This window comes from Thalia democratica, chromosome 2 (genome assembly GCF_965202585.1).
Source record: "Thalia democratica chromosome 2, ktThaDemo2.hap1.1, whole genome shotgun sequence".
Lineage (NCBI taxonomy): Eukaryota > Metazoa > Chordata > Thaliacea > Salpida > Salpidae > Thalia > Thalia democratica.
This window is the reverse complement of record NC_139166.1, coordinates 35,887,906-35,915,501: the sequence shown is the minus strand read 5'-3', so window position 1 is coordinate 35,915,501 and position 27,596 is coordinate 35,887,906. Positions and strand designations below refer to the sequence as shown.

At 25.8% G+C, this 27,596-nt stretch overlaps 1 protein-coding gene across 1 annotated transcript; it reads left to right on the top strand.

Moving 5' to 3' along the window:
- The first annotated feature begins 387 nt into the window (after window positions 1-387).
- On the top strand, window positions 388-25,742 carry LOC145828565 (uncharacterized). Its single transcript, XM_082936320.1, has 15 exons — window positions 388-499; window positions 1,391-1,557; window positions 12,657-12,756; window positions 13,956-14,118; window positions 14,270-14,426; window positions 14,739-14,820; window positions 15,021-15,202; window positions 15,370-15,528; window positions 17,316-17,556; window positions 18,914-19,122; window positions 22,247-22,391; window positions 23,394-23,514; window positions 24,525-24,759; window positions 25,221-25,387; window positions 25,580-25,742. The coding sequence occupies exons 1-15, from the start codon at window positions 427-429 to the stop codon at window positions 25,740-25,742; spliced, it is 2,364 nt and encodes a 787-aa protein (XP_082792446.1). The 5' UTR covers window positions 388-426.
- Window positions 25,743-27,596: the final 1,854 nt, after the last annotated feature.

Here is a 27,596-nt window from a genome sequence, read left to right as displayed (position 1 = left end):
CGGAGCTCTGTAAAAAATAAATACTGTAAGGAAAGAATTGAAGCTATAGTAGGTACAAAAACAACATGTGATAGTTTAATAAAAACTAGTACTATTTAAATTTGTTATTGTTATATATTTCAGTGAACTTGTTTCGCTAGGATCTCTATTAGAAAATGGTTAACTTTAAACTTTGGGATAGTTATATTTTCATATTGATTTATGAATTCTAAAACTCTTTAAAAACTAAAATATCTTCTTTTTCGGCTCAAAAATTTCTTGTAAGTTTATTATTAGTAATTTTAATAAAAAGTTAATTACAACCAAAACTTATAAAACTATTAAATGTTAAGAAAAAGACGATTTTTTTTAGTAAATATATTTTTAATAAATGCTTGAAAATACTCGCAAAATTTATTTATTTTTTAAAACTTTATAAGATAAAAAATGGGGACTAAAGTTACTAAAATAAAGACAAGTGAGCCTTTGACTACGGAAGATTCAGAGCTTAATCTCGTTGGTAAGTTTTAAATAAACTTAGTTTTTAAAACATAAATATAACTCTAAGGTAAATTTAGACTTCTCGTAATTATCTTAACATTTATGGAAGAAACAAGTATTGAAAAGCAAAACAGATACTATTAAAAAGGTTACTAATCACCAAAAATCAAACTAGATCTTTTAGTATACAAAAAATTGAAAACTAAAAAGAATAGATGATTTTATAAATTTACAAGAAAAATTATCCGGTGATATTTAAGTAAATTTAAATTAATGAATAAGATATAAAAAAAAAGGTTTTATTTTACTGAAGAGAATTTTATATCTTATTTTATTCAATAAAAGCTAATTGTATTCAAATACAAGTCAGGAAGTAAATAAAAACTATTGCTAGACATAATAAGACTAGATATGGGTCAATGTGAAAAAAAAAACTTTGAATTTTACCGCAACTTCTTAAAAGTTATAACACAAAAGTAATAAGTTCAGGGTCTAAATAAATTTTGATAAAGAACGTTAAACAAGAAAGTTAATAGGTTTGTGTTAACATAAACACAGCAAATTACATCACCATTTTATTTTTGATAGGCTTTTTTTACAGAGAGCTTATTTTCAACTAAACTTAACTAGTTTTAGTTTTTAAGTCAGATTTCAGATGATAAATAAAATAGTTAAAACATATTATGATTCAAGCAGATTTCTCATAGTTGACAGTAGCAAACCAAATTACTTCATGCTCTACTAAAACTTAAAAAAAAAAACTTTTTAATTTTATTGTGAGTTTCAAAGAAAAACAAAAAAACATAAAAAATTTTTTTTTTTCTTTTTTGATTTTCTATTATAATCTCATAACATATCTACTAAACTACGAGTTTATGTAAAAAATTATTTAAAAGTTATTTTTTATCAGTGAAAGAAAAAGAAAATAAGATTAAAAATCTTAATAAAAAAGTTGATTTATTAGTAGAAGAAAACAAGAATTTAAAATCTCAAGTACAAAATTTAGAAAAGCAACTAGAATTAAAAGGAGATGTTACTGAATTTATGGAAAACTTTTCAGCAAACAGCCAAGTAAAGGTTTTTAATAAGTAAATTAAAAAAAGCTTATTAGAGTATTTAAGTTTTAACTATATAAATTATAAATTTTAAAGTTTCATTTGAGGAAAACTTATACTTTGTTTAGACTTCGTAAAAATTATTCTATAACTTTTTACTAACGGTTTTAAAATGATCTACCGGATCCTGCCAAATCCAATTCTAAAAAATAAATCAGAAACGAACTGCATCCAACTTTTGTGGATACGGTAAATGACAAACTTTAGCAAATAAACAAAAAAATTGCACTAGATACTCTGGAGTTTGTAATAAAGAGTAATAAAAAAGATTTTAGGTCTTAGGCGAGTTGTTTTACACTTACACTAGATATTCCGGCAAAATTTTTAGATATACATTAGATGTTAGGGGAAAATTGAAGGTAGGTGGAGGATTTGGACTAGGCCGGATCTTGACTTAAAAATGAGATCCGGATCCATCCGAATCTAAAAAAAAAAGAATCAAAATCTTGAACTGGTCCGAACCAAGTTTAAAAAATATATCCATATGCGATCAAATACAATTTTCAAAAGTTGATCCACAACTGGTCGGGTTTTAACTTTGTTGATCTGCAGGTAGTTTTAGCTACATATAGTTATAAACCAAAGGATATATTTACAATAATGCTATTTTTGTAATTTATATAATTTTAAACTAATACAGGTATTTCTTAACTTATAGTAGCAATTTCTTAGATATTTTCTTTTCATTTTTATTTAAGTAGTCAAAAAATACAAAAAGGCTATTAATATTGTATTTTAACTTTTAATTAAGTTATTTTTTTTATTTATTTCAAACTTATAAATTTATTAACGTATACTTAAGAGACAAATAGTCTAAAAATATCTAAAAACTTCTACTTTTTAAGAGCAATACTTTTTTATAAATTTGAGAGATTAAATTTTTAGTCCTAAAAGCTGTTTACGAAAGTATCCGTATGAAAATATTTATGCTGCTATTTTTTTATAACAGTGTAAGTAAAGCTAAAATGTCAAAAAGAAATTACTTAAGAATTCTTACTTAATTCTGTAATTAATAATCAGAAAGGCTTTATAGCTCACAAATAAACTATTAAATGAAATATGAACCAAAATATTTATTTCCAAAGCTATCGTCATTTATTTGATATTATCAATATAATTTTTTTTAGTTAATAATGTCTACATTTAAATTTTACCTACTCTGTTTTGTTTAGAATAAGTAAACTATTTTGTTAATAAAGTTTGTAGTTTAGCTGCTCTTCAAGAGATCTACTAGCTAGTTATCTGAGACAACAAAGCTAAAAAACAAACTACAATTTGAGTGTAAAGATAATAAAAGCGTTTAGAATATGTAAAGTTTTAAAGACCGTCTCAATTAAGTTCAAATGTTTTAGATATGATTATGTTTTCACAGAAATTATTAAAAAACTTCAAAATAATAGTAGCTTCTATAGTGGTTATCATTTAAAATAGATTTAATGTAAGTTGGAAATATTTTTGCTCTACTTAAATTTTTATATATAATCATTAGGGAGCATCTGTTTCCACTCAAAAATTAAATTTTTGTAGTAAAGCTTAGTTTAACTTTTTGTGTGTCGCAAATGAAATTAAAAACAACACAAAAATATAGCTTCCTAGCTTTTATCTCGGGTGAGCTATTTATATTTTTCTGAAAACAACCCTTATATAAGTTATATGGGATTTTAAAAATTCGATCATCAAGTTTTTGGCAAATTTTTTTTACATGTAGACGATTTGAAGAAAGTTTTAGGGGTTCAAAAACAACTTAAAAATAACGAAACATGACAGAAAAATCTAAAAAAGCCTCCATAGAACTTTCTTCAAATCGTTTTAATACATGTAGATTGTGTTTTTGTGATGATTGCTTACAATTTACATATGGGTTATTTTCATAAAATTTTAAAAAGCTCACCCGAGGTAAAAGTCAGAAAGTATATTTTTTTTGTGCTGTTTTTTTATAAGATTTGCCACGCATATTGGAGTTAAACTAAGTATAACTCCAAGGTCGGGGAAACAGATGCACCCTTATGATCACGCATAAAGTTGTCTTTGTTAGTAAACTTGCATTTTTAGAACGCGTTTAACAAACTGTTTCTTTGTTTGTCCTAAGTTGGATGTGATTTTATTCTTTTGACATATTAGTTTGTAAATGAAATTTTCGTAATGCCTTTTAGAACATGTTTCTTTTAAGCTGAAGTTTCTAGTAAAGTATGTACTTGTAAAAACTGGCTTGATGCAGATGTTTAGTTTCTACGTTCTGTATTTATAATAATTGTTAATAAAAATGAAAAATTCTCAGTCTCTATTTTTCGTTTGTAAATGATCGATGTTAGTGTGTTTTTGTTTATAACTTTTTAATTTTTATTATTATGTTTAATGTCAATGTTTAATTGAATGTTTAATTTAATGTTTAATTCAATTTAATGTCCTGGATATGACATTAAACTGTGTCCTGGTGGGTTTACTATCATTTCTAACCTAGGATCATTTCTAACTCGATAATTTCTAACCCAATCATTCCTAACCCGATAATTTATAACCCGATCATATCTAAGCTGATCACTTCTATTCTGATAACTTCTTACCCGATTATTTCTAAGCCGATCATATCTAACCCGATCACTTCTAACCTGATAACTTCTAACCCGATCATATCTAACCCGATCATTTCTAACTCGATCACCTTTAACCTGATCATTTCTAACCCGATTATTTCCAACTCGATCACCTCTAACCCAATCATTTCTAACCCAATATAACTCGATCATATCTAACCTGATCTTTTCTAACCCGATCATTTCCAACCCGATCACTTCTACTCGATAATTTCTAACTCGATATTTATTTACTTTTTACTGTTTCAAACTGTTTTACTAGTAAATTTTTTCAATGATTTTAATGCAGAAATCAGCAAAATAGTCTGAATCACACACTTCTACATCAAAATAGGGTTCTGGGCCACTTTTGTTAAATTTATTTAGAACATACCAGAATGCCAGAATTAAAACCAACAACAAAATTTCAGCAATGAATTTTTTTATGTTCAAACATCAACCTACTACACACATCCTTACTTTTAGAGTTAGGTTCTGCACATTTGTGCAACCGTTTGGTATTTCATTGCTTTTTTTTTCATTTGTTTTTATTGCTTTGCCAAAGCATAATCGATACAATTAAAATGAACATTACCAGAATTAAGGTACAGACAAATGTAAAAAAAAAAATCAATGTTTAAATGCACTGACTAACAAAATTTAAAACCTAAAGTCCAAAGCGCATTAACAATACAGGTCAAATAAATATCTATCGAAAACATTTAGAATGATTTGTTATTTACAAAAGAAAGGCGCTGCTAAATATAGAATGAACAAAATCCTAAATATTAGATCAATGGTTTATAAGTAAAAAACTGGTTAAATTACTGATATGTTCTACTAATGCAAAATTTATTTTAATCAAGTTAACTTAAATCAAAGTTGATCAACTTTTTCGCAAAGATTAGTTTTGTTCAGAAGCTAACTCCACAATTAAACTGAACGATAAAAAAATAATTATTTGTCAAACATCATTGTAATTATGACTTCATTCATTTTTTGTTTTTATTTCTTAGTAATTATTTGTTTTGATAAGGATCAAAATGGATTATAGATTCACGGTAGATCATTAGTTTTAAAAATCATTAAGAAAAATCTAAGTATTTTGTATTCTAAACAATAAATTTTTAAGTTTTATTAGTCTTCAATGTAAGAAATACAAGAAATATTGCAGCGGTTAGAAAAAAATTTTGTATTTTTTTGAAGAGGTTCTAGATGGTTAATATATATTATTTAAGCAGAGTACCAGATTGACTTGTTGTATTCAAACATTCAGACAATTTGGTAAACGTAATTAGTATGGTGGTTTCATTTTAAATTTTCATCATTAAAATTCTAAGATCTTTAAAAAAGAGCTTATATTGTTTAATACAAAGTCAAAAGTAGAGGCAGACATTTATATTGAATATTTAGAACTTGTCATTTACTAGGACTTAAATTCAACTTTGTTTCTTTTAGCTAATGGTAAATTATATCTTAAGACTTTTTAGATTGAATTAGTATAGCTAAAATTTTTGTGTTGTCTGCAAAGAGATAAATTTTGCTACTAACATTAATTTAATTTATTATCATTTAAGTTGAATAAATTATATATAAGAGTAGGCCAATAACCATTCATTGAGGCACTCCACTACAATAAATAAGAATTCTATTAGTTTGTTACCCATTACTACTTTTTGGTTTCTATCGTGAATAAATTCTTTGAACCGTCTTAACAGACTGTTATAAATTTTGTTTTGCGAAAATTTTTTAACAAACTAAAAATAAAAGATATATTCGAAAGCTTATGCGTAAAAATTACTTGAGTAGACTTATTGCTAAAAAAAGACACCAACCATGAGTAAAACTTTTGCGGTTTGTTACATGAAATAACTGTTTTACGAGTTATATTTAGTTCGGTTATATCTAAAAATGAATATTTTCAATTAAATAAAACAGTTTAGTTTGGTCTGCTGTTTCGTTAAATTCCAACATCTAAACAGGTCTGTGCAATTTTTAGAACAATATAAGGAAGTTTTTTTTTTTGAAACGGAAAACTAATATGACTTCATCTGACCGTCTAGCTTTTACTTAACTGATAGATTCCATCTTAAACCTAGAGCAAAACGTCACTGAAACTTAACAAACTTGTTTATTTATATAACAAGTCCGAAGCTAATCAAATCTCGTCTAGTTAGTCTTCTTTAAAAAGTTTATCTAATATTCGAAATGTTTAAACAACGACTTTGATTAGTACTTACAATATATTGTTTTTTACATTTACTTTATTAGAAAATCTGAAACAACGAAAGCACAAACAAAATATTAACGAAAAAACGAAATTTGAAAAAATAATGAATTACTTTTAGCTAAATTAAGTATAATTACGAGCACTAATTTAAGTTGTAATAAAAACTTTTTGGATAACATATAAACTTATGTAAAAGTTTTAAAGAAGATTAACTAAAAGAGATTTAATTATCCTCGGACTTTTTATAAAAATAAACAAGTCTGTTTAAGTTTTAATGACTTTTTTTTTGCTTTAGGACTACGTAGGAATTTTATTAATTATTAATTAAATTCAAGACAGTCAATCGATGTAACATACTTTTTCGGTTTGTTAAATGACATAACTGTTTTATTTGCTAGGTTATATCTAAAAGCTTTTTTTTTCACTTTATATAATAAATTTATTTATTTTCTTCTAACATTTATTTATTTTCCATTATCTTAATAGGGGTATGGAAGTTCTAAAACAATTTGTATAAACTTTTAAGATGTTACTGAAAACTAAACGACTATTAAACAGTAAAATATTAGTCAACAATAATACAACGTTTACGCCAGACTTACAATGTAGTTTATAGACTGTATGATTATTGTATCTCAATATTACATTTGTAAAGGTTTTCTTTTTAAAATTTACTTTTGTTAAGATTATTCTAGCTACGTAAGTAACAAGAAGATCCAACTTAGATATAGTTATAACTGCTTACTTTAAAAATCCTACAAAGAAGAATTGAAAATGTTGTCAAACAATTTAGTAAATTGTCTATTAAAGTAGATTGAAAAATTAAAAAATATGAATTAGTTATAACTAATTAAAAGTTTGTTCAGTTAATACTAATTCATGCTAAAATTATATTTTACGTAACACAATAAAATAATTGCATTTTAAACTAAAAATTAAAAATTACTTTATTATTTTAATAACTTTGTAAGACTAGTTTGTTTTCTAATTAAATCCAAATTTAAAAATAAAAATAAACAAATTTTACCGGTTGGGTTAAAAACGATCGGGTTAGAAATAATCGGGTTTAAAATGACCTGGTTAGAAATGATAGCGGGTTAGAAATGATCGGCTCCCATCCTGGTGTATGACTTGATAACCGAAAGATTTTTTCGTACATCAGGACTTGGACCAAATATTTCGAGCGTTCAATAAACAAAATATACGATTATTATTTATAAACTTACTTGTCCAAAGGATAACGAAAAATCATACACAGGAGTAGTATACAGACAGTTTTTAGGAAATTCTTAAAATCATAAGTTTACTGACAAAAACAGCACTGTGGACAGTTATATTAAAAAATGTACTATATGCCAAAAATTCTTATTTAAATAACCAGGTCTAGTTATAGATTTAATAGTCTGAGATATAAATTTATAGTCTCGCTAAAAAAACATATACAAATATAAAGATAAAAAAATATATGTACAAATCTATGTCACAGTAAATTTTTGGTTGAATAGAAAAATAGTCGGAATACTTGCTTAATGGTTTTTTAATAACATGAAGTAGTTATTTAATTCAGTTAAAAGTTATGTAGTGTTTATGTATCATTTCTATGCTTCAGGTTTTTCTGAAAATTTATTTAACAAAAAAGTAAACTATGTCTTTTTACCTATACACCAGGGGCGTCGCGTGGGGTGTTGCACTGCCGCATTGCACCACTTTCAAATTTTGTAAGAAAAAATAAAGTATCTATAACGTTTTAGTTATTTTCTAGAACAAAATCTCTTATAAAACTCCAATTTAAAGAACGACCATTTTGCTCACTACACTGCCGCAAACTCTTAGCTGACTGCCGCAAATGAACTAAAAAAAAAAATCTTCAAGAATTACCGCTAAATCAATATCTTGCAGTAAGTAAGCTTAACTGAAAATTGCTTAAAACAGTACAGGCTTAAGTATCATTCCACAAGCGATTGCAAACAAATCATGAAAATAAAGCTAAGTAGAGACAACTTGAGAAGAAGCAACTCGAGCAGGGACAACTCGAGCAGAAGCATTTCGAGCGGAGACAACTCGAGTAAGGCAGAGGCAACTCGAGCAGGGGCAAACTGAGTAAAAGCAACTCAAGCAGAGGCAACTCGGCAGGGACAACTGGAGTAGGGGCAATTAAAGGACTGGTAACTCGGATTTTTTTTTCTGCACCACCTAAGAAAAATACCACGCGACGCCACTGCTGTACACTAAGATAATATCATGTAGAGGATGTTTTTTAAGCAGGTAGGTGACGTCGTATGGGATGCTGAGCAAAAAAAAACTACTATATTTCAATTTAAAATCATTTTGAAACTATATGATAAACTGGGTTGTTAGTATTTAAAAAACAAACCAAGTAAACCTTATGTTTAAGTTAGATAATTTTTTAAACATACTTTATTCTTGTTTTGTCACGTTAAAAAAGGGTAAACATTTTTCTAATGTATGTGAAGCTTGCAGATTAAGTTTGAAAAATTTAACGATTTATGGACTTTTTTATTTTTAAGTTTTTATTTTGCTACAATGCCAGTTTTTCTTAACTTTAAATCTTTTTTTTTCGTGTAATCAAAGTTTGGATGGCCCTGCTTAACGAAAGAAATAGCAATTTTTATAAGTAGCAAACTTCAAAAAAAAAAACTATATATAAATTATGCATAGTATCAAGTCATAACTTTAGGTAGTAGTTCACGTTAGTGGCGACACGTAGTATTTTATAGGGGTTGTGGAAAACTTGCAAGTATTTACAAAAAACCCCTTAGTTTATTATTTCATAAAACTAATTTATTAAGTTAATAATACTACAGTTCAGACAAATCGTTTGTAAACAAAAGTTTATATAAATAATAAATTCAAGAGTTTTAATACTTCAATGTTTCTTTTAATTTATTTAGGTGGAGCATATTCGCTTATGCTTCACCTCACGCGATGCCATGATTCACGTCAAAAATTTTGTTTCATGCAAGGCTTAAAGGTTTGAGCTTAATAAAAAAGTAGCTTTTTTACAAACATTAACTTTAGTGACAATAATTAAACGTGCTGCAGAGTACAAACAGTTATTATGTACTGGATCTTTGTAACAAAACCATCAATTTTTTCTTAAAGGTAAAATTAATTAGTATTTGTGGTTAAAAGTCACCTAAATAATATTAAAAAAATTAGTACTATTTAAATAGTATTTAATTGCTGTATATAAAAACTTCTCAAACTCTACTCAACTTTAGACTTTCTTCTAAGCTCTTTGCAAAAAATTCTTTTTTGCTAAAAAGTGTCTGCTATTTAGTTGAAATAAATGAACAGTTTAGAAATTTTGCTAACTTATGCTGTGAAGAGTTGATCATGGATAAAATTGGTCTTAGTGAGATTGTTTTCTTATGAATCTTATTCAAATGTTTAGGTTTAGTTGACGAATTTCACAACACTGATAAACTAAAAAATAATATAGTCAAGTTCTTAAAACATTTGGTTTTAACAAAGGAAATGAGCCAAGAGATTTTTGAGTTTACTAAACGGGTTGGATTAATCAGAAATAGGATTTAAAGTCTTCCAAAAATTTATAAGAAAACAATCCCACTGAGACCAATTTTGTTCATGATCAACTCTCCGCAGCACAAATTAGCAACATTTCTAAATTTTCTACTTGAACCTGTTTTAGAATACTATTCTGATTATTAAGAATTCATTTACCTTTGTTGGAAAAATTTGCTGATAACGTATTTATGGCCTCGTTTGACGTCAAAAGGTTGTTCACAAACGTCCCGTAAAAGAGATAATTGATATTTGCACACAAAAGTTGTATGAACTTGAGAATCCTTCTTTTAGTAAAGAAATTTTTGTTAAATTGCTAAAGATAGCCACTAGTGATGTAAGGTGCTTTTTCAATAATGTCATGTTCACACAACATTATGGTGTCGCTATGTGATCTCCTTTAGGACCTACCTTAGCCAATACTTTTATTGGCTTCTTAGAGTCAAAAATCATCTCTCAGGTTCAAGATAGAATCCATTACTTTAGGTATGTGGATGATTGTTTCGTTAAAGCCAAAAATAAACAGGAATTGGATAATTTCTACAAGTTACCAAATGAACAGCATAATTTAATTAAGTTTACCATTGAAAAAGATCAGAACAATGAGTTATCCTACCTTGATGTACTGGTCAAAAAACAAAATACTGAATTTGTGACTACTTTTTTCAGAAAAGAAACTATTACAGGTAATTATCTGACTTTTCAGCCACATTGTGGTCTGAAACGAAAGGTCAATCTAATCAGGACACTGTGTCATCGTGCACATTTAATTTGTGTACTTGAATTCTTTGAAGAAGAAATTAATTAAGACCTTGTTGTATAGGAATAGATATACTCCTGAATTAGTAAGTAGAACTATTAAATCTCACCTAAACTGTTAAAAAAGAGATAAGGAAGTTGGAACAGAAAAGTGTGTAATCACTTTGAAAATTCCATGCATAAACAACAGATCTGCTTATTCAAAGAAGAATATTAAGCAATAATAATTTCTACTTTTTCAGCAGCAAAACGCAGAATAGTTTTTATCTCAAGTCCTATGTTGGCTCCTGAAGGCAAAGAAAAGATACTCACATATAATATAAGCATGGTTATATACCAATACAAATGCTATTGCGACAATAGTTATATCGGTCTTACTTCTAGATAGCTGAATAAAAAGTCACAGAACACATACCTGCTTTGCTTTGATAAGTTTATATAGATTATAGTTAAAGAAAAAAAAAAGAATTCTAACAAAATTATGAATGCAATAAAAACGATCTGCTATTACTGAAAAATTTGTGAACAATCAGAGTTGTGCTGAAAATTTCAATTTGGAGAGATTAAAAATAATTAAAAGTTGTTATAACGTGTTTGACTTAGTTAAAATGGAATCTATATGTATTTTAAATAGAAAACCTACTTTTTGTAGGCAAAAAGAATTTAACTAAAGTGTTGTTTTATTTACTTGATACTCTTTTTAGTGTTTATATGTTTGTATTTGATCAGCTTTAATAATAAGTATTTTGATTAGTTTTTTGTAATTGACTTTGTATTTAATCATTTTTTGTTTATGATGATTACTACTGTTATTATATAAGTTAAATTTATCTTTAATTTGTTGCTATGTATCCACTAATGAAAATAGAGTGAAATATCTTTTAATTTTTGTTAGTTTTTAACGTTTACGATTATGTATAAAAATCCTGTAAACGTTGAAACCAAAAACTTATTAGTTTATGATCTACGTTTCGCTTTGATGAACAAGAATTTGTTACTCTTTTTTAACTGTACATGACTTTTATACTGAATTTTTGCAGACGTTATAAAAACTTTAGCTAAAAATGTCTTCTAAATACTAGCGAATTTACATTTTATAGATAACTTTTTTTAATGTTTCAAGAAAGGTTTGTTAAGTACTTAAAAAGTGGTCTACCGAATTCAGCCGGATCCTGATATTTTTTTCAATTTAAAATCCGGTCGGATCCAGATAGGTTTTTCAAAGTAAGATCCAGCCGGATCCGGATATCTCCAAAAAGCTTATATCCGGCCTAATTCGGATCCGGATTATTTTTCAAAGTAAGATTCTATCAAATACATTAATTGTCCTGGACCAGACGTTAAAAGGTATCCGTGGTGAGCGACGCGATAACCGAAAGGTTTTTTTCGTGCACCAGGCCCATAGGACCAAATATTTTGAGAACTTTTTTTCGTTCAATAAACTATATTATCAAACTATTGACAATAGTTTGATAATATAGTTTATTCTGACGTTTAAACTGTAAGACACAATAACCAAAATGATTTTTTTTTCAACTGTTAAGACGCTAAAGAGCGGTAAAGACTTTTACACTCTAGAGTTTTCTAAACTATAAAATAATAACTTAGGTATAAAAAGTAGTGATGTACCGATTCCACAAACTTCAGATCCGGCCTGATCCGAATACGAACATTATTTTAAATTAAGATCCAACCGTTCCCTGATCCGGATATATTTTCAAAACTTTTTAAATTGGGATTCCGAATTCGAAAAGGCATTATCAGACCGGATCCGAATCCGGATACTCGGATCCCGTAGATCTATAACTTTATTGCTGTTTTTTGGTCATATAGAGGTAAATTTCAAATATTGTAAACAATAAAAAATGAATAAACTTTAGACTTGTACTAGAGTTATTTTTACTTGTACTACAGTTATAAAAAAATTTGTACCACAGTTATTTTTTCATTTAGAAAGAACATGAGTTAAAAGATAATGAAAATAGAAATATACCTTTGGTTGGTGATCGTGTAGTCTCAATGTGGTCAAGTAGTCAATGGCAATACTTTACTGGTAAAATTAAAAGTCTTATCAGTCTCTAAGAAATTAAAAGAAGATAAATAGCCAAGACAAAATAATTATTCATAACTGTAATGCAAAACTACAAACTGTTTAAAAATATTTTTTAATACTCTATATATTTTATAAATAAAACTACCTGATTTAGTTTAAGTACAAATAAGACTATAAACGAAACTGCAATATGTGATGATACAGAAGTTTTTTATAGATACTTTATAATCTTAAAGTGTTTACTTAAATATTTACAGAACTTGTAACTATTTTGTTTACGAAGTAATAAATAATGAACTTCACCACACAATAGCAACAACAACAGCATCCGACACAACCTATCATTAACAAGTAATGAACTTAACCAAACGACCAACAACTACAGCACCGAGACATATTAGTCTATATAGTCTATACGTTGTCTCGGATGCTGTTGTTATTGGTCGTGTGGTGAAGTTCATTAATTATTATTGATTGCGCGAAATATCTCAACTTTGTTGATGATGGCCGAAATAAATAGTGGTTCTTTTAGAGCAAAAAATATTTATTATTCTTTACTTACACAGTATATTTTTAGGATTCAAAACAATTTTTATTAACAGAGCGAGAGTTTAAGCTTTAAAAAAGTAAAATCAAACTTTTATATGCTCATAAGTACATGTTTCTAAAATGAAACAAGCATATAAAAATAGTTTTATTACGGTAAGTTAACTAAGTAAACAGTTTAAATACTAGGAGTGGACATTTTTTCTAGTTGGCGGGGTAGATTCGTCACGAAAAATATTATACCAACCGGACTTATTTAAAAAAAGTAGTTTTGAATATTTGTACAATAAAAACTAGAAAGGTCTACTAAAGTAAAACCTAAAAAAAATTTAGTAAAAACTACTGTTTACTAAAGATCAAACTAAAAACACATTGCAAAACACTTGTTGTTCAAACGTTCAATTTGATTAGCACAAGATATTTTCAAGCTGAAAAAGACTTTGCACATCAAAGATTTATGTTTGTAAGCACATTTACCTCTTTATTAAGTTGTTTTATGCTCTAGTTTTAATTAAAAATTATCTTTAAGTTAGATTTACTATATTTTAAAGATTAAATTATAAAAAAATAGTGAACTATTTTTATTTACATAATCTTTTTTAGCACCTAATGAATATATGAAACTTTATGTTTTTACATTATTTTATTTACAGCAAAGGTAGTTGATTTTGACAAAGAGTCTTTAAAGTATACAATAGACTGGGATGATGGAGATCCAACAGGGAGAATAGTTGACTATTACAACTTAGCTCTAGACAGAATTCCCGGTGCAGACTCAATAGGTGTAAATTCAGAAGTTTTGTTTCATCAGGGAAAGTTTGTTTTGCAATAAAAAGAAATTAAAAAATTATTTAAAATACTTTAAAACTAGAGATTGAAAAAAAAAACGGTTATACAAGCTTTTCTATACAAGTATTTTTAGTGTTCTTTAAACGTTTATCAGTTTAATTTTTACTGTAACTTTCAGATACAAATCAACTCAAATAGCAGGAGTCAATAGAAGTGCAGGACTAAGATGGCATCAAGGTGTTATTGACAAAGTAACAACGGATTCAAATGGAACCAAAATGTACTCTGGAAGACATAGCAAAGGAGCTAATGAAGGAAAGTGGATTACTTATAAAGTAAAAACACAAATCAGTAAAACACAACTAAGCGTTGTAGTTTTTGTACAGCGTATAAGTTAAAGAAACTGTACTTGTATATTTAAGATTTGTAGTAAATAAGAAAAAAAAAAAAACAACTGAAATACAAAAGTTTTTTTGCATAAAAAAATTAGTTTTTAGAATTACTAAAAAAACTAAATATATTGCTGCTTTAACAAAAATAAAAAACTTTAAAGTTAGTTTATAAGTCTTAATCATAATTTAAATTAAATTATCGATTATAAAATTAAATATTCATAAAAGTAAAATAGTCATTTTATATATCAATAGGACTACAGCTATGTTTTCACCAATTATCGTATACAAGATTTTCGGCTACCTCCTAATGTGTTCGATGTATTATCTATAAAAGGTTTATGCTGGAAAGTTATAAATAGTATATCAAACAAAGTATTTGTACTCTTAAAATATTTTATTTTAACTAAAAAATAAATCTGATTAGCTTCTTCAATATTTTTCTTAAATTTTAGATTTTTTAGATTAACTGAAAAACGATGTAACGATAGAAATTATTTCTTTTTTATTGACAAACTACATTACATAATACACTAGACGATGGAAACGAAGCAGTTGAGCCTGAATACGATGTTTATATGTCATATACAAAAATAAATTCTCCGCATGCTATTAAGAACGAAGAAGTAGCTAAAGAGGATCTACCACCTTCATACGAAGAAGCTGTTTTAAAAAATTTATGTGATCCTCGAGACATAGCAGAAAATCTAATAGCAAAGGTGTAAAATTAAAAAAATGAACTTTAAATTTTTATAAAAATAATCAGTTTTAATTCTTTAAGTTTTAAATACTTAGTATTTTTAATTTGAACTTTAAAAATTTCTGTCGTAAGTAATTATCGTTTTTATATAAGATTTTTAACTAGGCTGACTTATAAGTTTTTTAGGGAATCAAAGTGTGCATAGTTGAGGATGAAAGCTATTTAAAAATTGTAATTTCGTTAAAGCGTTCGAAAGTTTTTATTGCATGTTTGAGTGATGAGTACGCAAACAACAACAGATGTCGAATGGAGTTTCAGTATGCTAAAAAGACTATGAATATTCCTGTTAAGTTTTGTTAAGAGATATTTTAAGCAAAAATGAAGAAAATGATTAACTTTTTATTAAAACTTTATGTTAGTACACGTTTAAACTATTCTTAACAGAAAAAAGGGCTGAATACTTAGTTTGCTTCACTCATATAAATAAAATACAACTACTATATAAATACTGTAAGCACTAGACTGCATCGCACTACCATTTCAACAGTTTCCAAGACATTCTATGAATTTTTAAGACTCATCAGGTTAACAAACGTAGTCGCGGTAAGATAGCCGAAGTTTCGCAATTAATTAATTGATCAAACAAGCGTAAACTATGTTCTTACATTGAAACTGTTTTAGACATAGAGTTGTGTCTTAGACGTTTATTTGTAAAATTTTTAGTTATGTCGAATTTTCCGACTGTACCCATAAACAAATCCTTTAGTGCCTAGGTACTTAATCCTGCTATAGACTAAAATAGTGGTTATTCACGATTATGTCTGCCTGTTGGTTACATAACAGTTCAAATTCAGACAATTTTAGTTCTTTTAAACTTTAAAAGGGGCCATATACTATAATATAACTTGAAAAAAAAAGAACCAAAAATCCCACCTACTAAAGATTAAGAGTTAAAAAAAAAGAATCGATAAAAAGATCTCAACTTTTATGAAAATAACCAAAATATTACTTTTATACATTAATACTGCAAAAGTTTAATTTTATAATAAAAAAAAAAACATTAACGTATTTTTATAATAAACAAAAATCCTTTTTTTATAATATTTTTATCACTAACTACATTTAACTTTTACTTAAACCTTTAAAAACTTAAGTTTTTTTAAAACTTTTAAGATTTGCTAAGTTCTTTAAATTAAAAGAAAAAAAACTTAACTCATTGATATTTGAAAGTAAGTTAAAGAGCTTGAAAGTATAAATAAATAGAGCTTAACTATTACTGCAAAGAAGTACATGTTAAATATTACACGTTTAAAAAATGTTTTTGGTCACTATAATTGTTATAAATATAAATTAACTTGCTAAAAACTACAGAAAATATTTGTTAAATAATATATTTATTTTTATAATAAAAAACTGATTTAGATATTGTACTAAAACTTGAATAATGATGTTCACATTTAGTTATAAATTATTTTAAAATAAGCTATAAATTTATTTTTGAATAGTTGGTGCAGGAGTATAAAAGCAAAATTTTTAGATAAAATGCAATTAAAATAAGTTTAATTTTCTTACAATAATAATTTTTCAATTATCGAATTAAAAGAATAAATATTCAATCTCCGACACTATATAATTGCAGTAAAAAATAAAGTCAGTTTTGTTTAATTCTTTTTTCTCGTAGTTTTACAAAAATTTGTAAAAAAAATACTGAACTATAACAGCTAACAAATTAAAACAAAAGGAAAATTTATACCTTTTCAAGTTTACAATTAAAGTTTTAAAATGTCAACATGTAATTCTAAGATGTTTAAAAACTACATTTGGATAAGAAATAAGAAAAATAAGTTACTATGCCATCAACTCAAAAGTAGCTCATTTAAGTCTAAGGTTAAATCGAACAGTTTTGAATACTATCCTTGATCCGATAGCTACTTTATTCCATCTTTAAATATTTTATGCTTAAAACAGAAAAAAAAATCAGAGTTTGTAATCAAATGTTTAAAAAGCAGACTATTAAACAAGATAAATATTTTAAACATTTAAAAGTTATGTTTAGTTAAAACTAGTAAAACAAGTAGTTTCCGTTTTTATAATTGCTTTAATTATAATTAGTAACTTGTATAACATTTAAGGTAATTCCTATTGTTGTTGGAACTAATTCTTTTCAATGGCAGATGACAGTAGTAGGTTTATTGATAGCTGGTGACTTATACATTCATTTTAAAAATAAACAAGTAGAAGAAGCTAAAATGACAGAATTATGTTGTACACTTCAAACACAGTTGCCAAAATTAAAAATAACTAATGTGCAACATACTGCTACAGGAGATGCTCGAATGCAATTAAACACTGATCCAAACGAAACTATTGTTGGTTAGAAAAGCATAAAACCTTAAAGCGTGCTTAAGTTAAAAATTTGCATAATTAGGAAGAAAAATAAAATATTTTACGTTACATAAAAATCTAGGAGTTTATTGTAATAAGTGATCTTCTGGATCTTTTTAAAAGTAATATCCGGAAGCGTAATCCCAGATAATTAAAAAACTATTAATGCTAAATTAGTTATAGAGCTTATAGCTTTTATTATTCTTTTTTTTTACCAAATAATTAAACAAAGTTAAATGAAAAGTTTTTGAGTTTTTGATTTTACATTCACTCATCAGTTGTAGAAAAGCAGTGGACAGCATATGGCCTGCAGGTAAGATCCGACTCGCGGCTAATGTTAGTTATGGAAATTTAAATAAATACAAAAAGGTTTTACAATTTACAAGTATGATATAAATCAATCTTAAATTAAACTTTAATGCTAATTTCTTAATTGTATTATTACAATTTTGTCAATTGAAAAATAAATTTTCTTTTTTGATAGAGTTAAAAAAAAAGTAAAGCGACACGCGAAAATATATGTCTAGTATATTTGATTATGATCAAAACACTCCAAATATAGCCCGCTAATTAGAAAATTTGATTGATCCTAAAAAAAAAAGTCTATATACAAAGTTTAATTGATTTAAAATTGAAAAAGTAAGCAAAAGCAGTGTCAGAAAGTTTTATTCATAACTAAAAAGCTGTCATAAATGAAAGTGTAAAGAATTTGTACAAAGCATAAATTAAAACATATACAAGTATTTTGTAAAGACTAGTCATTTTGCTCCAAATAGTTTATTCTTATTGTTTTGTCGTTTTCATTTATGGAGTAAATATTGTAAAATAAAATATTGTTTAGTTATAAAATATAGAAATACATTCAACAAAATTATATTTTACTTCAATGATAATCAATAAACTGATAGGATTTTTATAAGCAAAACAGTTTTAGAAGTTTTATATTCAGTAATATTTTTTACGTAATAGTTTCACTTAAAAAAAATTTGATTTAGAACATGAGTTTTTTCACCAATTTTAAACCTAGCTTTTATTCAAAACCTTATCACTTAAAAAAGAAAACAACTGAAAAGTATCACACGAAGTAGTGTTTAAGATTTTTTTTGTAAAATCAATTATCTGTTATTTAAAATACAAGTAAAATAATTTTGTTTTATTAATTGAGATTTTAACAACCAAAATATGTACAGTTATATTTATTAAGACTATTAAAAAAATAATCAAAAAAAGTGTAATTCTAAAAATAGTTTATGTTTTATAGTGAAGTTTTAATGATAAATAAATTTCAGTTTGTTTAATGTAAACATTTTTAGTAGAAGTTGCTATAAATAAAATTACTTATTAGGTCAGAAGATAGAGGATAATAAAGCTGAAATGTTCTTCAGTTATTGTTGGTCTAACTCTGTTGACGCTTTTGATAAAAAGCAAGTTGAAGTGCTTAAAGGAAACAGATGGAACGATCCACGCACAATATTAAAAAAGTTATCAGTATCGACAGGTATGCACAGTTGGATGGACGTTGATAAATTGAGGGGAGCGGATGAAATGGGACTGGTATGTATTCTACTTACTTTTTTTAAATTAAAAAGTTCAACTAAATATAAAAATGTTAAATATAACATTGAAAAATCAAATTACTCATAACGATTTTTATAAATGTTTTTAGCTTAGGTAACAAATAATATTAATGAAACTATACCAAAAAATATTAGGGTAAATAAATATTTTGGTCTACTAGTTATTAAGAAGTTAGATACAATTAAACAATGCGAAAACTTAATCATTGTTAAGAGTTAAGTTAAAAAAAGACAATTATGTTAAAAACTTTGTAGTAAAGTTTAAAGTGGGTATGAATTTTTACAAAAACGTAACTCTTACTATTGCACGGCAGTAATCCTAATGCTGAAACTTTTAACTTTAAAGATTTAAAAATAATTTATAACTGAAACAATTCTAAAAAAATTAAAAACTTTTTAGCTAAATGATTGAAAATAATTGTTGTACCGAAATATTGCTAGTTTTATGAAAATAATTCAATCCTTTGAAAAAAAGTACAATAAAATCTTTTACAAAGGTATTTTTATTATCGTAGTATAGTAAAGTTTTGATGTTATAGTTTTTATGAGTTTCAACCATTAAAAAACAAAGCTCATGTAAATGATCTTCTATTACAAATATTTAGTTTTAGTTTAAAGCAGGCTTTCCTAATTTTTTTTCATAAGGCCCCATTCGAAGAAACTTCGAAGAAAAGCCCTCCGACAAGATTTCTCGAAAAATTACCATTAGATACCCCTAAAACATTTTTTTTTGCTCTTCACCATCAACTCTAGAATATCTAGCGTAAGTTTCAAATTATGGCTCTCCTTTGTCCCTTTTGCTTTTTATGGTCCCTAAATTTTTGTAATGGTGTAAAGGCCCCAAGGGGTCTTATGGCTGACTTTGGAAAACCCTGGTTTAAAGCGTTATTAAAACGTTATATGTTTTTTCTTTACTCTCACACTTTATTTAAAATATGTTGAAACTGAAACTTTTTAAAGGAAGTGATCTATAAAAAGAAGATATTTATTAGATCATTTTCCGTTGGAACAGTTGTAGTTTTAAATATGTGTTATGCTGTTAATAAAAATTTAATGATCCTTCTATTTTTTATTGGAATGATAAAAAAAGACGCTTAAAATATTTGGTCTAAGAATCTGGTGCACGAAGATACTTTCGGTTATCGAGTCGCACACCACTTGGATACCTTTTAATGTCTTGTCCAGGACAATGAACAAGACGTTAAATAAAGTTTAAGTTTAACATTTAAATAAGAATATATAATTAAATTTTGGTTATAGTTTATACCAGTGGTTACCAAAAAGTGCTAAAAATTTATTTAGGGATGTATCGTGTTAAATAAAAAAGTTTTTTTTATTTAACAAAAAAATCTACAAATTTATTAGTATTCGTTATATTGCCTAAAGTACTTTCAAATTCTTCTTCAGTAGGCAATTAGAACTGATTAATTCAAAATTTTCTTGCATATAAAAAAAAAAAAAAAGGATATTATTACGTAACTATGAATCAAGTTTTAAGGTAAACTTTGTTTTAAAAGCCTGTCTTTTAAAAGTTTTTCAAATAGTAAATCTTATTAATATCTCTAGTTTAAACTCGCAAAAACTAAATGAAATAAAATAAAAAAATATGAGATAAAATCAAATCAAAGACAAAGGACTAAATTAAATTAAATTGTTAAACTTTGATGTGTTTTATTTAATGATTTAATGTTTTATAATACTTTAAAATGTAAAATCAAAATAAAAATAGTAATAAAAATAGTAATCGAGCATATTGTTGGTTGAAGTTAAAAAACCAAAAATAAATAGAGTAAATAATCATAATAAATAAGTCGATAAAAGTAGTATTGCGTAATACCTTAACTTCTTAAGATATTTAGAAATGTATAATCAAAAAACTTTATAAACATTAAAACATGTTAAATAATAGTAACCTAGTCAATTATCTGTAAAGTGGTAATATAGTTTTGTTTATATTTATTGTTGCTTCGAGTTTATTGATCCATTTACTTTCTAAAAAATCTAAGTCTGAATAATTTTTAGTGGTGTCTACAAAGATAATTGAAAAAGCTTCTTTTAAATCTTTTTTTGATGTTTTTGTTTTTTGGCGTAATGTATTTTAAGTGCTGCTCTATCACTAACATCATCTGTGATTGTACTCTTCCAGATGTGTCTGTGAGAGCACCATCTTTGCGAAAAGGACGTGATTGTCTGGCCGACATAGAACTCTTCGCATTCACTACATTTCGCCGCATATATCCCAAAATTTTTGCAATTTAAGTTTTTTTTCAACTTTATCGTTTTTCTGTTTTTTAATTTTACTAAGCTTGTTTTCTTTACCATTGTATCTTTGCAAAGCAAACATTTACCACAAGGGGATGAAATTCCTTCTTCATTATTAACTTCATGAGCTAATTTCTTGTAGTTAGTTAGTAAAGTTGCAATAGTCTGCGGTCGTTTGTATGTTATCATCACGTTTTGATTCAATTGTTTTTCTCTTTCTGTTAATTTAAGCAAGTTTAGATGTTTTGGGATGTTGTTTTTGGGTTTGAATTTAAGCAAGTTTTGGGATGTATGAAATTTTTGGAGTACAATAAATCTGTTTTAGGGTGCATCAAAATTATTCTAAAATTTAAAACTTACGCTAGATTTTCTAGAGTACTTGATGAAGAACAAAAAAAAAGGTCTTAAAAATTTTTAAGGCTAATTTTGAAACTTACACTACACAATGTTGAAAAGCACATTTTTGTGCTCAGAACTATTATTTTTCGATTTGGAGGTCAAATACTTTTATTAGTTTGGTAACCATTGGTATATACTATAGTTTGGAACTATACATCTGTAAAAACAGATGGTTTAATGTGAATATAGTTTTTAAAAAAACTTAAAAAATAAAAAATAAGAAAATATGTTTAAAGTATTTAAAATCTATGTATGATCAATATATTTTTAATAATTGATGTAGCATACAAAAGTTATGTGATAAATACTTTAAACATTAACCTAGATTTTCTCAATTCAAAAAAAAATTTTAGAAAATGTTAGTTTTAATTTACATTTTAGTATCAAGCAATAAAGTTGTTACTATATTTTGGAAGCTTAAAGAACTTATAATAAAACAGTTTGGACAAATAGCTTCGGGAATCGGACAGTCAAAAATAGTTATTTGTTGTGTTAGTAGTGAATACGTAAACAGTGCAAACTGTAGAATGGAAATACAATTTGCTGTTAAATCACTTAAAAAACCGACCATTGCAATCATAGTAGGTTAAAAAAAGAGGATTATGGTTATATACGTACTCATACCACTCCGTTTTATAAATGCTTATTGCATTAAATTTGATAAAAATGATATAACTACTATAAATATTTATAAAAAAGTAACAAAATATTTTTGGTTATACTAATATTGAATAGATTTATATTTGAAAGCTAATTTTAGATCCAATATTTTTATAGAACAAAAAATAGAAGCTTAAAAATTTTAAGCAGAAGAAAAACAAGGATAAAATTTAAAAATAAAATTTTAAAAACCTGTTGTTTTTTAACAATTGTTGTAAAACAATATACAAAAAAAAAGCAGTAAAAGCTTTAGTAAAAAAAAAATCAATTTTTTGTGTTAATTAAGAAAAATGTCGAAAATTTTTCGGAAGAATTGTTTCGTTTTTGATTTATTCTTCTGATAAGTGTTGACTCAATTTAAGTATAGTTTGTTTATTTTTCTTGAGTATCTAGATCTATTAAATAAGTCTTTAAATACTTATAATTGAAAATAAGCCACGACAATAAACGTTGAATAGTTTATACTATATAGAATTTAGATTAGTTTTTTAAACATAATACTATGTTTAGATAAAATTGTTTAGACGTTTCAAAATATAATAAAATTCATTGAAAAAGTTTTTATATATATTATTATTCTTTGTTAGCAATTATTTTCTAAATAAGGCTTATTTTAGTAGATAAATAGATTTTTTTTTTAAAGGTGTTTAAAATTTTAAATATGTAATTGTTATAAAATTTCGATTTAAATATAACTAGACTGCTAGAGTCTCTAACTGGACAAGAAATTATAGTGCTCAAACATTAATGGTGAGCGAGAATAAAATATAATAAAATCATAAGAACTCATAAATAAAGTTAATATAGGATATAAAAAGTTTACACCTATTTTCAATTTTATTTTTTAGATTGATATCAACATTAAAACCAATCTAAACATTTATTTTAAAAGTTTTCTAATTAATAAAACAAATTATTTTTTATAAGGAGATTCTTCTGATTGGAAAGAAACTGCAGTAGGTAAGCTAGTGACTAGTGAAATTTCCTTTGTAGATCTGCAGAAAATAAGAACTAGTAAAGAACTTGAAATAAAGTTATCGGAAATAGAGTAAGTTTGAGCATGTAAAAGTATAAAACAACACAATTTTCAGTAAAACTTATAAAACCTGAGACATTCTCTTTGCAGTAATTCACAAATGTTAGTTCTTAAGTTAATTTAATTAAAAAAAGATTTTTTTATATTATGGTAAGTTATATTTAAAAAAAACTAAAAGCATTATTTACATAAAAATTAAAAAAAATAGAATGTACATTATAATTAAATCATAACTAACTATTGGATGACTAGACTAGTAAACACAGACTGCTAAGAGTTTGATACATAATAAACTATTATTTTACTTATAAATCAAACAAATATTAATGCATAAACTAAAAGGAAAAAATATTTGAACAACAAAATATACGATATTACAAAAGGGGTTTATTATCTTTTTTAACTTACAACAATTTCAAACTCGATCATTTTTAAATGGATCATATTAAGTACTCACATTTTTATTTGAAAAAATGTTTAACGAGTTAGTCCCTAAGTATTGCACATCAATCAAGCCATTGATCTATAATTTTTAGTATGTAATAAGTAACATGTATTTTCTTTAAGTATTAGTGTAATAAGATGTAACATTAGTTGTCGATAAAGATTATAATGCGAATACTTTTGTGTCAAGACATGTAAATAAATTTTTAGACAGAATAATTATATTGAATTGGTTTTTACATAGGTAATTTTTTTTAGATAACTTTGTTGTTTTTCTTATTTTAGTTTAAAAACTTGTATTTATAACATTATAAGTATTTCAATCATACTGTTTAAAGGTTTTCAAAATTATATTTTGCGTAATAGAATTATGACAAGCTATAAAATAACTTAAAAAAACTGATTGATAAAAAATAACAAATCATCGATTTATAAAAAGTTTTATATTTTATTATTTGTAAAAAAACTAGAACAAGTAATTTAATGTATATAAAGGTTTTTATTCTGTTAACGAAGTAATTTATAAGATAAACCAAGTAAGTATTATAACCTATATTTGATGTTTGACTTTTTTCTAGAAAACTCGTACTACAAACTGCTGGAACAAATTTTAAGAACAAAATATCAATATCAGAGACAGTAGAATCAACACTACCAAACTTTAGAGCTCCAGTTTTTGGAGACCATGTTATTTGCTTACACCAAAATTGGGCTTATTTTATGGCAACAATAAAAAACTTTAATGAAGAAACTATGCAGTACGAGGTAAATTGGGACGACGGAGATCCAAGTGGAACAGTTCAAAGCTACCAGGTTAGTTTGTATTGTATTTATCTTAAAACTTTTTAAATTATCAAACAATAAAAACCACTTTTGTATTCATAGAACATTAATTTAAATAAAGCTACCTATTTTAATACGCTTAAAACTTGTCTAAAAAAAAACTAAAAGTTTATAAGATAAATTTCAAGTAATCTCTAATTATAAAACTATTTGGTTCAAGTAGTATATATACAAATTTAATTATTTGAAAACAAGCAAACAACAATTTAAGTTTATTTTTTATAAGCTCTGTAATACCAAACATAATATATTTTTCAAATTAGGTTTAATAGAGTTGATTTTAGCAAAACACGTCAAATGTAACTTAGAAAAGTGTTAAGTATTAAAGATATAAAGTGATTTTTTGATTTATCAATGACTGAAAAGAGCACCGTTTTTCATTGTTGCTACTAATACTAATTAACAATTTTCTTTTGAGAAATTTTTTTTAGGACATAGCTTTAGATGTTTTTCCGAGTGCAAGCGATATAGGTATAGGAAGCATAGTTTTATTTCCGCAAGGATCGTACGGTGGAACGGTAAACAACAACTCTGGGGGAGTAAGATACCATCAAGGAAAAATTACTAAAATATTTAAAGATTCTAATGGAACTAATAGGTTAGAATTTAAGTAAAAACTAACTAAACTATAATATTTTTATCAAATTCATATAAAAAAAATAGTCATTTGCTTAACTAATAATTCAGTTGTAAAACACATTTTTACTAAAATTATGAAGATGTCGGTTATTTTCATTAACAAACTTATAATAAATTGTTTTACATCGCAACACATTGATAATTTTAACAGATATAGTGGGGTTCATACAAAATCGGAAGATTCTGGAAAATGGGTGACATATAGAGAATACAGTTTTACTTTTAACGGGTACTTACTTACACAACTTAGAACTTCTCCAAATCCAATAGATGCTTTGATGGCGTGCAGAGAAGCTTTTAGAACTAAAGAGTAGCTAACAGCTTATTGATCTTTCAGAAAACCACTGGACATATGTTTATAGTAGAATGTTCTGTCAAAAAACAATTACAAACAAAGCATATTTAAGTATATGTATACCCAACTTAAAAACCTATTAAGATTTGCACTAAATTTCGTGCTTTGTGTATTGCTTTAATGAAATTTTCTTTAATATATAGAAGTAAAACTTGTATCTTAAAAATTTATAGTACGCAAGCTTTGTCTGTAACGTAGAAAAAAGTTGCCCTGATCCAAAGTCATAAAAGCTACTATTTACAAAAAAGTTCAAATTAAAGTAAGTTAAAAAATCCTAATCTTTGTACAACAAAAGTTTAGGTTAGAGATTAGTAGCTTTTTAGTAACTAGTATCAGGCAGAATGTAATTGAAAAAGTCCTTCGTGAGTCGTATTGAAATAAAATAAAACTTGTGAGGGTCATGATGTTTATTTATTTTTTAGGATAAAAGGTTTAACAAAGTAGTCATCATATACCATAGTTGTTTAACAAAAATTCATAAAAACATTAATATAATTTAAGATTTAAAAGTGTTTTATCTTAGCTGTTTTGTACAAACTTTTCTAACAACAAAAAAGAGTCACGGACCATAGTTTGCTGAACTCTTCTTAATTGTAAAAAACCTTTTACTACTTTTCTTTTTGAAATTTAGTATAAAAAAATCAAAATGAGTTTAAGCAAATATAGCAAATATTGAACTTTTTGGTTATTTTATTAAAGTTAAATATAAGTATTGTAATTTAGAGTCAACACTTACAATAAAAAATGGAGTATAAGCCATTTCCACCCTATTATAGTATTTAGTGTTGTTATACAGGCATTTTAATAATTAATATAAAAAGTTTTTATATTGTTTAAATGACACTTTAAAGTATTTTAGTTGTAAGATAAAGTTCAATACTAACAAAACTACACTTTTAATTTGTAAAATTATATAAATCAATTTTTATTTGCAGTAATTTCTGGTTTTTCAGACTATTCACCTCAAAAAATGTTATAACTTTTTCTATTACAAAATTAAGATGCTTAAAAATAAGAATATAAGGTCACAAATATATTAAAGAATAGTTTTTTACTAAATTTATTAATACTTTTCACTTAAAACAGTATTAAACCATTAATATCTCTTCTATTTTACTTATTTTAAGTAAGAACTAAATATATTTTTTACACTATTAACGCTTGTTTCTTATAACTATGTTTTATAGTGTTATTATTTGATAATAATTTAAGACAGAGATATAAATTTAGTTTTACTGACATTTTTTGTAATTTTATTAGTAATTTCTGCTGTAAAAATAAAATAAAATGTTCAGATATTTTTTATGTTCATTAATAGTAAACTAGTGGCGTAGTTTGTTATTTTGGTCAGGGGGTGCGCAAATTTATTTTCTCGAAAAATCCCCTAAATTAAGACTTTTAAAATTAGCTATAAAAAGATCTTTTTATAACTTATATAATTAAAATAAGTTTATTAAATCAAATAATTCGTTGTTACTGTTTAAAAAAAATAATTATATATTACAAAATTATACAATTTAAAAAGTATATCAACTTAATTGGAATAACTTATACTTGCACAAGTATAAACTTACTATGTAAAAAAAAATTCCAATTCAATGAGAAACACATTCTAAGTTTAAAATTTATTCGCAGACGACGTTTCGACTTTTCATCAATCATTATCAACAAAATACTGTGCAAAATAGCTAAAAATTTGTGTTAAACAACTAAGTATACAAAAAATTTAAATGTTATAATATATAAACATTTATAAATTAAAATTATAAACTACAATAAAATAATATGTTACATAAATATTTACACATTGTTA

What these genes read in the sequence shown, in the direction of transcription:
- LOC145828565 (XM_082936320.1), top strand. Translation starts at nt 427, where the DNA reads ATGGGGACTAAAGTTACTAAAATAAAGACAAGTGAGCCTTTGACTACG. An exon ending in GTTTTGTTTCATCAGGGAAA is followed by an intron (nt 14,119 to 14,269) that starts GTTTGTTTTGCA and finishes TGTAACTTTCAG; the next exon opens with ATACAAATCAACTCAAATAG. An exon ending in GATTCTAATGGAACTAATAG is followed by an intron (nt 25,388 to 25,579) that starts GTTAGAATTTAA and finishes TAATTTTAACAG; the next exon opens with ATATAGTGGGGTTCATACAA.